General features: G+C 36.4%; 2 protein-coding genes across 3 annotated transcripts in view; one reads left to right on the top strand and one right to left on the bottom strand.

Annotated features, from left to right (window-relative positions):
* casp7 (caspase 7, apoptosis-related cysteine peptidase) overlaps positions 1–9075 on the top strand; it is a 28229-nt gene extending 19154 nt beyond the window's left edge. For both annotated transcript variants that reach the window (XM_015347658.2, XM_006630762.3), the window contains 3 exons: positions 890–1065; positions 1522–1660; positions 4746–9075. In XM_015347658.2, coding sequence (XP_015203144.1) covers positions 890–1065; positions 1522–1660; positions 4746–4972 — 542 coding nt within the window. In that variant the 3' untranslated portion in view covers positions 4973–9075. The remainder of the gene's footprint in view (positions 1–889; positions 1066–1521; positions 1661–4745) is intronic.
* A 270-nt stretch (positions 9076–9345) lies between these two features.
* Positions 9346–16263, bottom strand: LOC102687754 (E3 ubiquitin-protein ligase TRIM39). The gene is made up of 6 exons (XM_015347653.2): positions 16166–16263; positions 15984–16079; positions 15120–15359; positions 14396–14415; positions 11010–11152; positions 9346–10437 (listed from the first exon to the last, which is right to left on the bottom strand). The coding sequence occupies exons 1-6, from the start codon at positions 16187–16189 to the stop codon at positions 9878–9880; spliced, it is 1083 nt and encodes a 360-aa protein (XP_015203139.2). The 5' UTR covers positions 16190–16263; the 3' UTR covers positions 9346–9877.
* Positions 16264–19586: the final 3323 nt, after the last annotated feature.

Here is a 19586-nt window from a genome sequence, read left to right as displayed (position 1 = left end):
TCAGATGTCTAAAAGTACATTTGAGACACTTGTGTATCTCAGTTACAGCAGGGAAATGTTCATAGTTGTAACTCACTCACATATTTTGATCAATAATTAATGTATATTTATTGTAATTATAATGAGGTAAGTCCAGCATTAAACATTCTCATTACATTTAGATTGGCTGCTTCTTTTAATGTTGTTATAACCAGAATTTTTTGCATTCTGCTTCTACATGAAAAAGTGAGGCATTGATTTGTTAAATGTAACAGAATGTAACAAGACAATTAACTAAAAAATGGATCTTGAAACACTTTTACAATAAAGACTGATATCTCATCTTACAGAGATGAGGTAATGTTAATTTGAACAAGAGTAGAAGCAGCAGAGGAGGAAAACAGAAACCCAAATGTTTTCAGCTGTTTTACAAACAACAATAACCTTGAATCTTGCATGCAGGCTATTAGGTGAACTAGTAAGCATTTGAAAATGCACAATAAAATCCCTTAAAGCAGATTCTTACTGACCCATCTGTTACAAGACTTCATGATGATAGTCTGTGGGTGAGGGAGAAAATTAAATACTTACAAAATGTGGGGACTGAGATTCACACTTTCCTGTTTTAAAGAGACTGCTTTTCCTTCTTTCAGAGGATACTTAGGATCATTGACATTTTAATGTGTTACATTATTTAATGTAACATATTGTGGGCATTATAGCAAACCCTCTTCATGTGATAGACCTGGAGTGGGATTTCCATTTAAGAATTTAATAATACGAAGGGGCTTATGATTCTTTATATATACTGCATATTAATTTAGTAGGCTGTCACACAGAATTAAGCTTTGAATTGATCACAGTTGTCCTAGCAGTGTAATCATTTATGTCCCCCTCCCTAATTGGTTAGCCTCTGAGGAAGATCACAGCGACAGCTCGTGTTTTGCCTGCATCCTCTTAAGCCATGGAGAGGAAGGGATGATCTATGGCACCGACGGAGCGATGCCAATCAAGAGCGTCACCTCTTTGTTCAGGGGAGACATGTGCAAGACTCTGGTGGGCAAACCCAAGCTGTTCTTCATTCAGGTGAGGAGCCTGTTCTGTTTTCACCCACCACGTTGAAAGCATTGTGGAAGTGGATCATATGAAGTATGATCCTCTTGATGGGCCTGAACCAATGACCTGAACCCTGAACAGCCAGTCTGTAGGCCTGTACTTGACTTTCGGATCATTTCTAAACCACTTAAATATAACAGGTTGTTAACAGTAACTATGCACTGAAGGATAGTGGTGCACTAGCAAAGAAATGAAGCCTTACAAAGTCAGCATTTTTCCTAGGACTTTTGATTTGCTCTATAATGATAAAGTCCAAATCTGTAATAAATTTAAGTAATTATCAATATGAGCTGTTTCTGTTCCATTTACAGTATGTATAATTTACCAAGTCAAAAATCATTTAATTCTTTTTGTAAGCATTTTTGACATACTTTATATTTTTATGGAAATTCTCATTTTATGATTTTGTTTTCTGTTGTAAACCAGGCTTGCAGGGGTTCAGAGTTTGATGATGGAATACAAACAGATTCTGGCCCTCCGAATGATACTTTGGAAACTGATGCCAACCCCAGGCATAAAATCCCAGTGGAGGCAGACTTCCTTTTTGCTTATTCCACAGTGCCAGGTAATTTGACAGTATATCCATTTTGAAAGAAGCAGTTTTCAGAAATATGCTATTTCAAACCATTGCAAAAGTATTTACAAATAGCTATTGAATATATCAGGTGGAACCATTGTCATGATGTGTGAGATACTGTCCGTCAAATACTGCCTCACTACTCATAACTAGTACCTGAAAGGAAGCAAACCTATGGGCCTTGCATCCTCAGAGATGTGTGCGGTTTTTGTTTTTCTCCTCTCAATTGCCTGATGGTAACACTGTTACTCTGTGATAAACTAAACTACTTTTCGTCCACTTAGCTCATTCCCTTTTGACTTACTGTATTCCACACCCTTATCTGTACAGTTTTTGTAAATAACTGTGAAAGCAGTCTAACTAGTTGTGAATAGATTGGTTTTGGGCTTAGAAAGCATTTCTTTGGCAATATCTTCACTCTTATTTTGCCAATTTGCATCCCCTAAAATATTTTTTTATTTAATGTACTGTAAGCTCACCCAGTGGATACATTGTGAAGCAGTTGTGTAGGGAACACAGAATTATGAGGTGAAACATATTTAAACATGACTAACTACAGATCTGAACAAGAGTAGATAAGAAAACAAGTCCTCAAGAAAATGTTCTTTTTAAGTATTAACAGAGCAGATACCAAAACCCAATGTTTTCCCTGATTATCTGAAACATAGTTGGAAAAACTTCCATAAATCTTACAAAAGCTTTTTTTTCTTTTGAAATATTCTTGTATTTTGCCTTTCACGTGGTCTCATGTTTGCACCCGATAAGTAGAGATCAGTTGTAGCAGCAGTCCCATACATTAACTTTGCTTGTATAGGATTGAGAATATAGCGTCGCATGATTCTTTTTTCTTCTGCAGTTTTATATAACATTGCCATATGGCTATACAGGCTTTCATCTAAGCTCCAGATTGTGTTTGACAGCACAAAAGAACAGAAAAGCCAGTTAATTCCAACTTCTCCATTACATTCTAGTGCCAAAGAACCTCCAGCCTTTTTTTCTAATCAGGTTTCCATTTCAATTGTGTAGGAAAAGTGTTGGATTCAAATTTTCCATTTATCCATTCATATTACATATTATTTGCATTGTGGCTCATATTCTGTCATATTTATTACTCCTGCTCTCTTAGACCTTAAAAAAAACTTCAGTTGCAAATATACATATTTTGATTATTTCCAAGTTGAACATAATCATGATATATCATTTTTGGAGTTATTTAATTGTGGTTATGTAGATGAAATGGGAGCTCACAAAAATAAAAGAGAAAAGAGGGTGAAGAAAAGGTTGCTGATCAAATAAAATGACGAAGAGAGAAATGATCTGTCCAGGGTAGGTAAGAGAAAGGGTGGAGAAGGTGCCAATAACAAGATATTATTTCAAATAAATGAGAACTTATTTTGGGGTTTTTTCTTGCAGTTAACTTTCCAGTTAACTCAGTTAATTCGAAAATTCAAATTTTCCACAAATGGAAAGTAAATGGAGCTGAAGCCTTGAACAAACTCATCTGAAAAAAACAAGTAATGATGTTTTTGAATTATGCCCAGCCGGGCCATGCAAAACTAGCAGTATTAACCAGGCTGCTTATCTATCCAAATGAGACACGAGAATAGTAACCTTGAGTATATCCTCTTTGCAGATCTGCTGAGAATTTGGGTATATAACAGTATCAGCAGTTCTAAAATAAGAACCAAAAACAACAGATATAATGAAAAACCTTGTCTCTGGCCAGCAATAACTCTAGGAATGTCACTGACTCAGACTGTATACAAGTGGCTGGACTACAATATAGGATATAGATATCGTATACTGTAGGTAAATTAATGGCCAAGACCAAAGCATCTAGAGCAGCCAAAAAGTAGTTCATTCCAGGCAAACAAATACTTTTTCTGCAATCAAAGAAAGCACAACAGTGCTAGTTAGTTGATATGGAGCTCGTTCCAAAATATGGAACAGGTGTTGTGTGTAAATGTAAGCAAGAGTACCCTTTAAGACAAGTAATGTGTTGAGATGTTCATAGTGTGTAAGGTCATATCTCTTTCTGCCTCAAAAAGAAACATTTGCACATGTCTGAATTTAATAATGATATTGGCCTTTCTACAGAACTTCTTGAATCCCTGCTTAAAAGGGCTGTATTTTATTTCTACATTTTTCCCTTTCATTGGCTATTTTTCACCAGCAGCATTTAAAGTGTTTTCCAGTTTTGTTTAAATTGGAGATGCATGCCAGCCATTTGGACACAATTTTCAGTTTAATCAACATCCACATCAATCAATAGCAACAATTTGTATACTTTGTTTTTCTAAGAACGTACCTGCATAAATGATTTTTTTCTTCTGATTCTTATAATAATTATAACAGATCCTGTCTAAGAATGTCTTAGAGATGTCTTTATCTATATGATGTAATATGTTACATCTTTTGATAGGAATGCACATGAAAGGATTAAATAATTCACCCGTAACATTTATGGTAGCCTTGCTAGAGTATAATTAACTCATTATCATTTACTAGAGCGGTTATTCTAGTCAAAGATCTTTTATGAAAAGAAGTGAAATGACAGAAGATTTACAATTGGTGTAAAATACTCAGTTTGCAAAACAAAATGGAGAATTTAGTATTAATGTAGCTTGACTGGTGGCTAGATTTTGTTCTACAGTACTAGCCAGGATATTTATTTTGGAAAAATGTGAGTTTTGGGGAATAGGTGCTGTCTTCATTAAAGTAATTCCAGAATAAGGCAAACATGTTAAGGTGGCAGTTTAAAGCTGTTGTTTTGTTTTGCTTTCCCCCTTTTTGACACCTTTTGCACATTGCAAGCTCTGGTAGAAAGTTCCTCATACACCCTGCTTATAGGCATTTTCAATATCTGTGCAAGACGCAGGTTTATATACGGGGCAGAACTAATCTTGGTTTAATTTTTTGGTTAAAAAAGGCAACATGTGGAGAATCCTTGGTAAAAACAGTAAAGTGAAATATAACACATTGTGTGTCATTCATATTGTTCATCATTTTTTCACATGTGACATAAGCAGACATAGAAGTGCTGTGATACTCACCTGATGTATGTGCATTCCAGGTTATTATTCATGGAGGAACCCTGGCCGAGGCTCATGGTTTGTTCAGGCTCTGTGCAATGTCCTGAACGAATATGGAAAAGACCTGGAGATCATGCAAATTCTTACCCGGGTCAACTACATGGTTGCTACCAACTTTGAGTCATGGTCTGAAGATCCACGCTTCAGCGAGAAGAAGCAGATACCCTGTGTGGTCTCCATGCTGACAAAAGAACTGTATTTTAACTGATGTTAAAGTTGACCATCAATGGTCACACATTCAGGGAGATTTAACCTTTATAGCTTTATTTTCTTCAGTGGCACTCAACGTACATACAGTATATTATCCTTGGATTTTGTCACGTCGGCAGGCAGTGTTTAATATTCGTGTTAATTAACTGACCTGAAAATGTGGGGAAGTCTAGAAGGAAAACACATGTTAAAAGGGTACAGAGCAAGTCACATAGTATTAAAGCACTGCTTACCATAGCGGTACTCCGTGCTGTCTGTATTCCTAAAATACAATGTCCATGGTATTTTTTTTTTTGTATTTATACCCCCCATTTGTAATCCCCAATTGTTTCTATTGTCTATATGTTTGCCTCGTAATAATAATTCCTGGACCTACATTTGGAAAGGGATTAACCCATTCTATTAACCTATTAAGTTATTCATCTTTGGATGCTGGTTGGTAGGTATTGCCATTATTTCTGAACCAGAATTTTCAAACCATTTCAAACTGTGCTGTAGGTGGTGCCATCTTTTGAATGAAATGTTATGGGATTAAGGATCCCTGGCAGCGTTTATAAGAGTATGGGTAGTAACCCCATTGTTTTGGCTAAATTCCATTCTGTGTTTTCATTATCTAGCCTACCTAAAGTTACCTCTTATTACAACTGGTCAAGTACTTCCTCAGTTCTCCACTGAAGTGTAGTGGATGCTAGCAAATAATGGCTGCTGTGCATCAGATAGGTGGGTGCTGCAATTCAGTGCTCAATAAATTTAGTCCTGTCCTGTAGGTGTTTTGGATGGAACAAAAGACATTATATAAAATCAAGGAATAATTCTTCTACAGTTACACCAAAATTTGATTTGATTATATCACCCATCTTTGTTTTAAGAACCTGAATAGAAAATGTATGCAATTATGCTTACTGTATATTGTACATGGTATTTCCGGAATACATACAACACACCTTGCAGTGCTGGAAAGCTGTGTGCTTGTCATTGACACCAAAGAATGTTCTGTAACCCTTTAAAAGAAATACTGAAAATGCAGGTAAATCTTTAGCAGCCGGACTGAAAATCATGTAAGATCAATACATGTGTTTAAATCAAAAATAGAAAATAAGAATCGGAATGTATGCTAGTAGTTATGAAAAACTTATTATCAGAACCAGAAGTGAATAGAATGACTAGAATTGCAGGTGTGTGGGTAAATTTGTACAAATCTTATAAATTCCAGGTTAAGCACATTAGATATATATATTGAAATACCTGATGAGTTCTCACATAAAAAGGTAAAAACAGTCTAGGTATGCTTATGACCTTGTTCTTATGCCATGCGATGCCATTTGAAGAGGGAGTATAATTTATATAGAATTTAAAAAATATATATGCTGTGATACTTTTTTCCCTCAAAGCTGAGCGCTGAATCGGATAGTATACCTAGTGGCTGAAAAAGTATCAACACATTTTCATTTTTATATGTAATATTGAAAGAAATGGTAAACTGCTTATACCTTATACACAGACAGAATACTCTATATGAGTTAATATATTTAACAAATATATTTACTGCAGTAATAGGTTTAAAAATCACAGCAAAAATAATTTCCTTTATATTATATTATTTACATTGGGACACTTCAGTGACTACTCACATTTCATTAATCCATGTATTCATATCATTTTAATACTTCAAGCACAAAAGTTTTTAATGAAAGTATGATGGATTGTAATGGTATATTGTTATAATGTTGACTTTGGGTAACTGACCACTAAAGGTTCACATACATCATCAGCTCTGTATCAGTGGCTTTCAGACAAAGTCATTGGGATGTATAAAAGCAGCTTTAGCAGCTTTTTTCATAGAATCAGTCTAACCTTCTTCATTTTAGGTTACCCTTTAAATGTCAAATGGTTATCCTATTGATATGGTTGAAGTATTTTCTATGCGGTTGTATCTTCTGGCTTTTGAAAAACATTATTCAAGATTGCTGCATTGAAACATTAATAAATATGCAAGTTTACTGTTAGTATGTTTTGAAGAACAATAATGAAACACATTGCTTCTGTGAGACTCAGAAGGTGTCACTTTTACCTAGATGTACAATGAACAATTTATTGTGCAGATATTTAAGACTGGGACAATCCAGGCCAGAGCAGAAGTGATGCTAAATTTTCTACTATTGCCTTGCAATTAAACGAAATATTCAATTATGTATTCCAAGGCAGGTGCATTTGCATATTTATACTGTAAACCTGGAGTATAGTAGTGTGCTGCACATAGACTGTAAAAGGATATACTGTATGTATGACCTTGCATACAACAAATATCAGGGTTTTATAGCTTTTAAATGAACACATTTCTTCACGCTGGTAATTTAATATTGCATGTACAGCGTATTCAAAAGTCAGAAGCCTGCTAATCAGCAGAGGCAGCTATTGCCGATGTTAATCTCACTGTTTCAGTGTTTTATTTTTAGCAGTGATTTTTTTATTTTATTTGGGGCAACTTAAATGTTGTATCATACCTTCAATAATACAGTAGAATATGTTTTAATTACAAGAGTTTTTTAAGTAGTACTGCACTCTAAGATAATTTCCCAGGGTGGCAAATCACCCCATATGTTTTCTTTGATAAATCAGTTTTTACAGTTCATCAAGGGTACTAATAAATGTTGTGGCTACTGTACATCTGTGCTTCTGTGACAGTATTGAACTTTATTTTAAATGCTACTCCTAAAAACATTAAAAGACTTATCCCGATTATAACAATTAAAGCTACAAAATGTTAACATGAGAGAAATAGACTGGAACATGTTATGTTATATTTCACTATTCATTTGTGAGCATACTCATGTCACTGTGTTAGTGGATACTGAATGGAGGAACTGAAAAATGGGTAATTAACTGAGACCATGAGAAGATTCATATTATGTAAACTAAATGATAATCCAGTCCAATCTTCAAGATTTAAGTATAAGATAAGGGTCATAAATAAGGGATTTGGAAAACTCTTTTAGGTTTGAACTGCTTCTATTGTTGGATCCTTTTTCAATGCTGAACTAGATCTTACAGGGACAGCATTTGAGCCCTGGGCTCAGTTATGTACCTTAAATATAGCGAATAACCAGATAAAGTAAATTGAGAAGTTAAGAAAGTTGAAAAGTGCTAACATACTTTTGTTTACAGCCAACATACAGTAAGTCTATGAGAAATTTAAAAAACGATAAACTGCTGTTCCACAACAGATTGAATGTTTTATAACAATACCTCCTGAACTATTCCTTTGAAAAGTCATTTAAATTTATAGTAGAGCCTTTCCCCCAAAGTGACAAATTACAGATTAACTTGAAGTTAATTTGCTTCAAGGTGGAGTGAAACTTCAGTATGAACAACATGATAATATACAGAATACTGAGCAATTGCTGTAATTTAATTATCTTAATTTTATTGTACAGTAGATATGTGTACTTTGAGGTGGTACAGATTGCCTCTTTATGATTCAACTCTTTTTAAAGGTTACTATGCATTGGACTCTCATCTATAATAAAGAGCTTGAAACTCAGGTTTTGCCTCAGGTTCTTTTAAAGTAACCAAATTAATTCATGTTATCATATTTATCATCCTAATAAATTTTAGAGTTTCCAGATTTGCTGAGTTTTATACTGCAAACAGTTTGCTCAGATTTTGTTCTGGAACAGGATCTTCAGAATTCTTTCTCAGTAATGTTAATTAAGTAGTAGTCAGTGTTAAATAAATTGAAAATATCATATTAGAAACATACATTCCCTCAAAAAGGAAAAGAGAAGATCTTTTTCTCCTCATAAGAGACTTGTTGTCTATGCTTCAAATTACAAAAAAAAAATGTTCATATGAAATAGTTTGTAATCACAATAAACTCATTCTGCTTTGGATTTATACATATTTTTCTTCATGTGTTAACCCTGTTTATAGGATTCTAGTAGACAGGGAACAAAAACTGCTAGATTTATTCTTATTATATTTTCATCTTATAAACATTTACTGGACTGGTGTGATAAATAACGGTAAATGCTGGTAAAAGCATTGTAATAAGCAGAGCACTTAAAAAGGTGTAATAAAGTAGGATTTGACTTTGCCGTGCCACATTTTGACAGACATCTGTTTTATTCCTGTGAAATTCAGCTTCTTTTCTGGCAGTTTTCTTGTCATATTGCCATATGCCGTAGTGTCATTCCACCATATGGACAATGTGTAATAACTCTCCGACTCTCCTTGGTTCCATAATCACCTTACGTTCCCAGACTTCTGTCACTGCACCAAAACAAAGGATTCACAGATTGCCCTGCATTATCTGGACTATGAAAACAAAGAACTCAAGTTTTATATATAAATTTAAATATTGACTGCCTTTATTAGGACTTGCTTGCACTAAACATACAGTTCATCAACCAAAAATGTAATTTAAGCACTGTGTTGAGTTTTTTAATTTTACATTGACATGCCTCCATTCACTGTGGACTATTTCCACTGAATAAGCATTAACCATCTGTTAATCTCTCTAGTGTAGCTTTGTCTTAAATTATTCTTAACTTTTGCATTTTACTTAGAAATTGTACAATCAAAAGTACAATGTATTAGATACTAGAAATTAAGAATCTAGTTCTGTAGATGGAAGAGAAAAATCTGTAAATTCTGAGAATGTAAAATTTATCATTTCTTTTTATCTTTGCCTTAAATTATATTTATGCTCTCACACAATAGACCACACTTAAGGGATTGATATCCCTTATTCAATCTAAGTAATACTGGCATGTCAAATTACTTTTATCACATTTGCTCTTTAACATACCTTGAAAAAGAAAAAGCCTTTTAATCCTTTAAATCCTGTTTTTTTTTCAAGATGCCTCATTTTCTACCTGCTATAAAAGTACCTCTAGGAACATGTTCATGTTTTCACAGCACTGCAGAGTTTAATGGGCTTAGTGTTGGAGCCTTCATTGTCATGGCCAGGACATACAGCAAGATGGAGGGTTTCGTTGAACCTGCCAGCGCAGAATGTGAACAGGTGGGTCTGGTCATCAATGCCATAGAACGATATAAGTCCAGCTGGATAGCTCAGGTAGGTTCCGATTTTCTTGAAGTTTTTGCTGATGGGGAGATGATGAGAGACTCCATTGTGCCATGCTGTGTAGTCCCCATTAAAAAACTCAACACACCAAGACTCTTCACCTCTCCCCAGCCAGCAGGTCTCCTCCCTGCCCTTGCGGGGTATTCTGGGATACGTGAGTCCCAGCTCCCAGTACGTCTTACCCTCCACATCCGCTTCCCAGTAGAGCCTCCCATCTGAGAAGCCATCACAGCTAATCACATTCAGGGTAGTGTCAAAGCGGTCCGCGCTCTCTGGAAATTCCTGCCATTCCTTTGTGTAGGTGGCAGTGGTGCCATCTGGGGAAATGACCAGATTAGGATGAGCAGTGTCGGGGTCCAGCCGCACCTCTGTGACATCTCATTTATGGAAGGAAAAGGAGAACAAAGAACAGTGGTGTGAGAACAGCGTTTCCGAATCAAAGGGTTAATGACTACAATGTTCGTTAGTAGGAGAATTCTGGAGATTTTCAATAGTCAAAATAGTGAATGTAAACTTCAGTCAAAGATTTTTTAAGTCCCAAACTCAAGCACTTTTAGTTTTTTGCATTTTGCTTGCTTTATGGCTTTTAAATAGCAGTTTTGTATTTGCAAATAGCTTGTCATTTTTTGGGAAGAAAATGTACAATTCACTTGTAATGTCAACAGGCCTTAACTCCAAGCAACCAGCTGAACTATGCCTTGAAATTCAAGGTTTAGCATGTAAAAATAGCTTAGAGGTTGATAGTGAAGTGGGGAGTGAAGTAAAATACAGTAAATATACGTGCATCTCATCATTTAACATATGTACAATATGGATATGGAATGTGCCATTTCATTTTACAAAGCCATAGGCTTAGAATAATCACTGAAGCTCCACCAAAGTTAATACTGCAAGATGCAAACTGAGGTAGCAAAGCAAAATGAAAGAAATTAATAATGAAGTCACTTACAGCTTTCAAAGACTTTTCTGGTTATGGGAATCTGAGCACGAATGAACAGGAACAGATTGTTGATCAAGCTTAGGATCTGATTAGACTTGTAGTCATCCAGTTGGATGGAATCAGGGAAACTGATGTTCATAATAGCTCTAACTCTGGTGGGAATAAAAAATAACAGATGGGCCCACAAGCAATTTTCAAAATTAGTTAACAAAAAACATCTCTTTTGTTTCATTAAAGGGAAGCTGCATTTCTGGTCACAACTGAAACCACCTTTTCTGAGATATCTCTGTCCTTTTTTTCTTGCTTCAAGTGTCTTTTTGTGATTGAAAGTTGAGACATTAATTTTGTAGGTACAAACTGAGGCATATCATTGCTTTTAATTTGTTTCACATAGGCAGTTTCTCTGATAATGCTTTAAAATATTATGTGCGTATGTGGCAAGGTATACAGGCCCTCACAGACGACAAGAGGAAGAACATCTGTGCACCTGCCCATGATGCCTTCCTGCCTAACAAGCTTGACACCTTCTATGTTCGGTTTGAAGCCAACACAGAACCAGTCATCAGAACTGCACCCTCCACAGCTGACCAGCTGCTCTCACTGTCTGCAGATGAGGTGAGGAGATCTCTGCTAAAAGTGAACACACGCAAGGCTGCAGGACCCGACGGCATACCCAGTCACGTCCTCAGAGCTTGCGCCAATCAACTGGCGGGTGTATTCACAGACTTTTCAACATGTCACTGGCCCAAGCCGTAGTCCCCACCTGCTTCAAGACAACCACCATCATCCCAATACCGAAGAAAACCACAGTGACATGTCTTAACGACTACTGCCCGGTGGCACTAACACCCGTCATCATGAAGTGCTTCGAGAGGCTGGTCATGAAGCACATTAAGGACACCATCCCAAACACAGTGGACCGATACCAGTTTGCCTACCGGTCCAACAGATCCACAGATGACGCAATCTCCATTGCCACACACACGGCCCTATCCCACCTGGACAAAAAGAACACACTACAAGACTACTAATCACTGATTTCAGCTCAGCTTTTAACACTATCATCCCAGATAAACTAGTCAAGAAACTCAGTGTACTGGGTCTCAACACCACCCTCTGCAACTGGATTCGGGATTTTCTGACAGGCAGACCTCAGGCTGTCAGGCTTGGAAACCACACCTCCGGCACACTAACCCTGAACACTGGGGTCCCCCAGGGGTGTGTGCTAAGTCCATTGCTCTACTCCCTCTATACCCACGACTGTAAGGCCAAACACAATACCAACTCCATCATCAGGTTTGCCGATGACACCACAGTTGTAGGTCTGAACACAGATAATGATGAGAGGGCCTACTGGGAGGAGGTCAGTCTCCTTACAACGTGGTGTGATGACAACAACCTCACCCGCAACGTCGGCAAAACCAAGGAGCTAATCGTTGATTTCAGGAAACTGCAAACCGGACATGCCCCTATCCACATCAACGGGACTGAAGTGGAAAGGGTCAGTAACTCTAAATTCCTTGGCGTCCATATCACCGAGGACCTCACATGGTCTCTCAACACCACCTGTCTGATCAAGAAAGCACAACAGCGCCTGTATTTCCTAAGACGGTTGAAGAAGGCTAAGATCTGTCCCCAGATCCTCACTAACTTTTACAGATGCACTACAGAAAGCACACTGACAGGCTGCATCACAGTGTGGTATGGCAACTGCAGTGCTGCTGACCGCAAAGCCCTACAGCGGGTGGTGAAAACTGCCCAGTCCATCACTGGGGTTACTCTCCTATCTATCCAGGACATTTATGACAGACAGTGCTTGAGGAAAGCTCTAAGCATCATCAAAGACCCCACACACCCCAGCTACAGACTCTATGATCTGCTACCATCTGGAAAACGGTACTGGAGCATTTGGGCCCGGACTACCTGACTCAGAGACAGTTTTTACCCCAACACTATCAAACTGTTAAACTCCCAGCCTCTCTCACTCTCACCTCACCTCTCACCCATGATCTGAACCTCACAGTGCCTTCTTTCTTTCTTTCTTTCTTTCTTTCTTTCTTACCAAAAACCCAAACACACATTGTAAATCTACCTCTACAACACATGTCAAAGGCTCACTCCCCATAAGTTCTATCCCTTTATTTCATTCTGTTGATGCATTTTTTTGCACATTGCCTGTTGTTGTTGTTTTTTTTTGCACATTGGCTGTTGTTGTTTTTTTCTGCACACTGCCTGTTGTCTCTATCTTTCTTTTGTTACACAATTGTATTGTTGTTGTTTGTTGTTGTTTTGTTTTCTTGTACTACTTATGTCCGAGAGCTAGCTAAATAGCATTTCGTTATACCATATACCATGTATATGAGTATAATGACAATAAACTTGAACTTGAACTTGAAAATATCTTAGCACTTTGAAAAGGATTTAAACTGCAGAATTTAAGTTGTAGGTCTTGTGTGGGGTCAAAGTTATTTCAGAACTATTCACTATACAAATTTAAACTGTAACATGTCACTCATCATTTAGGAACTTGACTGAAAATGACTTTAAATGACTTGCTTTGTGCAATAACTGCAAAATGGAAATTGTGTGCATTTTAAGCAATCATTTCTTATTGCTAAGTAGTGCAGTTGTTTGTTTACTACATAGTGATCAAAGTTAACCTTATAATGAGGTAGACTCTGCATTATAACAGACTATAGTAGACTGTGTACTAGCAATAGTATACATTTGTGGATATTACAACAATGGTATATGAATTCTTCATATAAAAAATACAAAGGCCTGTTCACTCTAAGAAATCATGTGCTTTTCTATCAATAGTGTCATATAAACAACCAGAATGTTTTCCCAGTGACAGCAGAGACTGATAATGGAAACACAGGGTAGTTGAAAATGACAGTAATGGTGCAGCGAATAGCAAGACTTTAGCAGGTCTTCCACAAGCGGTGGAGTCAACAAAAGGGACTTCTCTCCGAAGTAGCATTAGCCTCTCCTGAACTGTTGATGCTGATGCGTGTTCTGGTACATTGACCCCATTTTGTAAAATGGCTAAGGGTTGGATTTCTGCAACTGGAGGAAGAGATCTTATTTTTCAAAAACATAATCAGTTGTTTAGTATGAAACTTTCAACAGTGCATTATCTAGCACAAATTTTTTGATAATTGCATTTCTTCTAGGAATAAGTGTCACATTAGAGTGTGTTGGTGGTGCCACTCCAATCAGCCTGCCAGTTTGTTTGAGTTTCAGAGTTAGTTTTTGAACAGACTTTTCTGCTGATCATCTTAGACAACAGGACTAGTGTATGAGACTATTGTATTTTACTGTATAACAAAGTGAACAAATTTACACCCTAGCTTTGATAATCAAACGGGTATGTTTAGTTTATTTGTGCCTACCTTTCTTCGGTTTGTAAATTCTGTTTGGGAAGAACAATACAGAGAAAGATTAACCATATTTGCTAATCTGTGAGTTGTCATTATGATGCACAGACAAATAATCCTAATCATCTACACATTTTAGATTCACAAAACCCAAATATCTGCACAAAATATTTACAATTACATATACATTATGAATTAGATTATTAGAACACCAACATATCTCTCATTTATTGTACTTTCCAACACAACTTTATAAGTAGCTTTACAATTTATAACTTTACAACTAAATCATAACTAAAAATACAAGTCTAACATTTCTTGGAAGTGTGTTAGCAGTTCCTGTCTTGATGAAATATGAAATTGTGCCCTATCAGCAATGGAACAGAGTGGTTGATTACGAAACTGATGAATGGTTACAGTTCATCTGTTTGAAGGGGGAATCCACGTTTATTTTCTGAAAAAAGGCACGTGCAATTGATTCTTCTGTTACAGTTCAAAATTAATTGATTTGGGTCATATGAAAGCCTCAGAAAGCCTCTGTTTTTTTAAATATTTTCCAGGATTTGCATGTATGGGGTTTTTATTTGGTATACTGTATGTGCTTGGCTGAGAAGCCAGTGGTGGAAAAGTCAGAATCCCCCCAGAAAGGTGCACAACATACCAAAACTGCAGAATTGTGTGTTAAATTTGCATTCTGCCTTATCGTAAGGATTTGTATTTTTTCATTTGTTACTTTTACCGTCTTTATATGTTGCTCCTGTGGATTGTTCTGTTCCAGCTGTGCATTGAGCTCAGACAATTCCATCTCAATGTCTTGAGTAACCAGGTTACATTTCTCTAGGAGGTTATCAATGCTAAACAGAGCTGCATTCGCTTCCATTTCCAGCTGGTTTAACGTGACTTTCAAGTCCTGGTCTAGCACTCTTTTTATATCTTCAAACTTTTTGGAAATGTTTTCCCTCACTGCTGTGGATTTTTTCTAAAAAAAAAAACAAACAAAAAAGCAAAACAAAAGGTATCTGTTATGTTTTTGTCTTTTTTGCCCTATTTCTTCATTTATATGTATTTCATTTTATATGTATCCTTTAAAATTGCTTTTCTTGGAATATATTTGTTTTAAATTGAAAGTATTTATTAAAATAAGACAATATTATTGTGCTAATTTAGAAAATTTTACTGTGTATTAAGGATGTTTTTGATTCCCTGTTGGCTAGAAGAAAGTATTTAGCTTAATTAAACCTTGAAGAATATAGTCTATAGACTATTTATATACTATATATAGACTATATAGACTCTATATAGTCAATACAAATAAATCATATACACATACTGGGAGCTACAAATAAACAGAATAAAAGTGAAGAAGTGTACTAATTAAACAGTTTCAAGGGTAGGAAAGGTTACATTTTTCACACTGGCACAATTTAACTTAGATGTACTTTCTTTCCTAAGAACAATTCCTGCTTATTAATACTACCAAATGTGATCAAAGGGTAACTCCATAAAATAAAATGTATTGTTTTTGCTTTCATTGTTTTCCCTTAATTTAACCAATGCTGTTGTTTTTTTAATTGCTGGCCACTGGAAAAATGGATTTACTTACTGTAATCTCCGTTTGTTTTGCAGTCAGCTTTTTAATTCTGTATTTGACAGCTTCTCGTTGCCTTTTCAGATGTTCCTGCTGCTTTGTGAGCACATCCTGCGAACGAGAAAAGAAAACGTAAAATAGAGGAATATAAACCATACAGTTTAAGCACAAAAAAGAAGAGACAGGAAATTGCTCACTTGGCATTGTGGTTTCATGGCCATTGCGTCAGTCACCCAGGTAAGTAATTATATAAATATAAAAAGATATGCTTTAACAGTCCTGCTTTCCAAGGACAGCTCAGTTGATTGTGAAATGATTCAAAAGGTAAGTGGCATGCTCATGTGTCCTCTCTTTGGAACCCTCCCCACTGACGTCCCATATGACTTTCAGGTACGCAAGTTGGATTTAGAACAGATATATGGACACATGCAGTTATAAGGTTACAGTGTTAAATACCAGCATGCGCTGTGCAGCACAGGACTGAGAACTGACAACACCTGCCAAGGTCCTCAGCTTGAATTGTCGCAGCTAATAAATTTCAATCCAGGACTGCAAGTGGGATCCCTGCTTTCTGCCCATAGGGTCATTCTGATGCAATGAAAGTCTGTGCAATTTGCAGGTGGTAAAGGTGGTATTGATGTCAAGGGCATCCATTTATAGTCCTTCTTTTTTGGTTGTCAGACCTTCAGATGTATGTCGTGAGTTTGCTGAGCTGCAGAAATGAACTTTGCTCTCAGTGCCATTACCTTGTCATATTTTTTTGAGGAGGCCTGGCTGCCATGTCTAAATGGAGCATTATTGCTGTGCTTTATACAAATGGTTTCCACTGAAGAGACAAGGAATCGGCTTACACTAAAACCAACATTTACAAAGGTTTAGTACACAGCGGACTTAAGGAAAAAAGCATCTGAAGCTCCTACAGGCAGCAGTATTGTAAACTACCGTTGTAAGTCTGAAACGTTTAATTTCATTTAAAAGTAGAACAAAGAAACACACAAAGTTCTCATCAGACCTGAAGGTCACAGTTGCAAAAAAGCACGATTCTGTAGCACGTAAAAAAGGCTTCCACAAACTCAAATACACACAGTTTCAAATGTTTGTGATGTGTGAGTACATGCCACCAATGCAAGATGCAGGTTAGCAGTTAGACAGATGTAGTTTGCTCTGTAACATGTAGACCAGAAATGGAAACTCCAGTCCTAGAAGACTGCAGGACGTTTCACCTCTGATCTTAATTACTGAATTGAACCAATTTCATTGTTATATATGTTATAGTGTTCCTATAAATAAAAATATAAATGGTTTCAACTGAAAGTGTTTTTCAAGATTAAATATAGAAGAACCTTGTTTTAGAATCCCTTCAAACATTCCCATACTATTTTTTTTTACTACATTAATTGTTCTATTCATTAGTCTTGCAGGTCATGCTCTATTTGGAATGAATGCTATGATAACTATACAAGATAATACTTACTCTTGCTTATTATGATGTGCAAAGCAGTTCTAACAGACAGCCATTGATATTTGTACTAAATACCATCAGGCCTGAAATAGCGTCTTCCTCTGAACAAGAACCATCAATGAATGTTTTCATAAGCAGAAATACTTTTCTGTATCTCCCTTAATTTGTTGCTATGCCATTCTCATAATTGGTGTTGTCATCATGCTTTGAGTTTGCCACGTGCTTCTTGTGCTTGTGTGATCACTGAACACTGAAATGTGGAGTTGCATACTGACTCCAGCAAATGCTCGTATTTTTTCCCAACAATGCATCTGTTATGGACAAGACGAAGGGTTAGCCTTGGATAGAACACATTTGTGTAGGCAAATTTTAAAGACATACAGTACTGCAGGCCTTTTCACTGATGTATCTGCATTTACTCCTGGGCCTTTTTTATGCACAGATGTGTTTATGACAAATTGATGTTTATATACAGTATGTAGCATATGCACATATACACAAAACCACTTAATTTCTTATCAATCCTAAAGGCAGTTTTAAAACTTTTTATGTATGAAGTCTTTGCAAAAAGCTGTAATTCCTACGTTTCGGTATATGTTTCAAGAACCTTCAAGTACTCTGATGTTATGCAAGTGTTTATTAATGTACAACTTTGCAGGGGATCTTTCTAAAAATATCAGGTATCATTTTAAAAAAATGCATTACGTCATTATACCTGTTATTGACAATTCATAGAGTATAATATTGCCTCTTTTATTAAGTATCAAAAATTAATATCTGGGAATACCCATTCTGTTTCTACAAGAGCCACCAGCTGTGAAGACTCATAACAACACCTCTTAATAAATTATTTTTTAGACTCATCAGGGAAATATTGAGTAGGAAACTAATATGCCAAATTTGCCAGGGAATCCCTAATTACATCTGGTCATTAGAATTAAAATAAATACAGGCTCCTAAACCAAAAGCAATAACACTGAATGAAAAAGGAGAAACTTCCTGAAGAGTTTCCTAACCTAATAAAAATTCCATAAACAGGATCCACTATCCAGTAGCCTCCCTGATACACATCATTGCATTCCTTATCATTAATGTGGACTGTAAGCTTTCCAGTCAGTGTTAGAAATTCCCTCTAGCCGTTTCACATTCTTCCCTGAGCTAAGAGGTACCTTTGGGCTTTCATCATGATAAGGGAGTGGACTTTCCCTTGCTTGAAAATGGCTGCAGGTACTGTAGTACTTTCTAACCTGTTTAATTGTATTTCATTTGGACCATCTTATGTGCCATTCAATACATTTCACAGAGCAAAATCTAGAAACCTTTGTATAATGTGTGCCTTGTGCAGGCAGTGGGATGAAAAACTGTCCCTTGTGAGGTGACCAGTCAGTGTGGTGGAGGCTACATTAGAGAGGGAGGTAACTTTGTTAACTGTGTTCTCCTGCTTGGTGTGTTTTCATTTTGGTCAAAGCCTGTCTTTTCTGTAAATGCTTTATCTTTTTACTTTAACTAAATGAATGTTGTTTTTTGTTGTTCACAGTTACTGTATATGTATTAAAATGCCTTTGCTGCAAAAGGGACCTTTATCTTTGGGATGTAAATATTCTGACAAATGTCTTGATCTTTAGATCAATAGTTTGGGGGCAGCTGTGGATAAATTCTAATACAAGTACAGAACCAAAATTCTCTCTCTGTATCATCTGATAATGAATTACAGTCATTCAAATGGTTCCACATTAAAATTATAATCACATCTCCTGTCTCTTCTGAACCAGTATTCATCCTAAATGCAGTTGTGGATGGTGAAGCTCTTCTTCATGAGCAGCAGGTGGCTCAGGGCTGTGGAAGGGGCTCAAAATGATTGGGAAATACTGGGGAAATTTTGTGCAGGGGAATGCAGGCCAATAAGAGACATTGAAGTCTTGAACAAAATGTGTGGACATGTAGTCCAAGCTGTCACTCTGTGATCCTTGAAGAAAATGGTTGATTGAGGTTTTCATATATGTCATAATAACATATAATGAAAATAATAACCCATTTCTATATTGTATTTAAAATGTTTTATAGAATAATTGTGAAGGAAGGCTGGTATGAGTCAGATGTGTAAATTATCACAAAATGTCAAATCTAAGGTATCAAAGGTAAACAATTTAAAAATA

The sequence above is a fragment of the Lepisosteus oculatus genome, chromosome 4 (genome assembly GCF_040954835.1).
Source record: "Lepisosteus oculatus isolate fLepOcu1 chromosome 4, fLepOcu1.hap2, whole genome shotgun sequence".
NCBI lineage: Eukaryota > Metazoa > Chordata > Actinopteri > Semionotiformes > Lepisosteidae > Lepisosteus > Lepisosteus oculatus.
Note: the sequence above shows the minus strand (reverse complement) of the source record. Positions and strands in the feature narration are given on the sequence as shown.

Coding starts and splice junctions, on each gene's coding strand:
- LOC102687754 (XM_015347653.2), bottom strand. CDS start 16,189: ATGGCCATGAAACCACAATGCCAA. Junction 11,153..14,395: donor AATTTACAAACCGAAGAAAG/GTAGGCACAAAT, acceptor TATTCCCACCAG/AGTTAGAGCTATTATGAACA. Junction 10,438..11,009: donor CAGAAAAGTCTTTGAAAGCT/GTAAGTGACTTC, acceptor TCCATAAATGAG/ATGTCACAGAGGTGCGGCTG.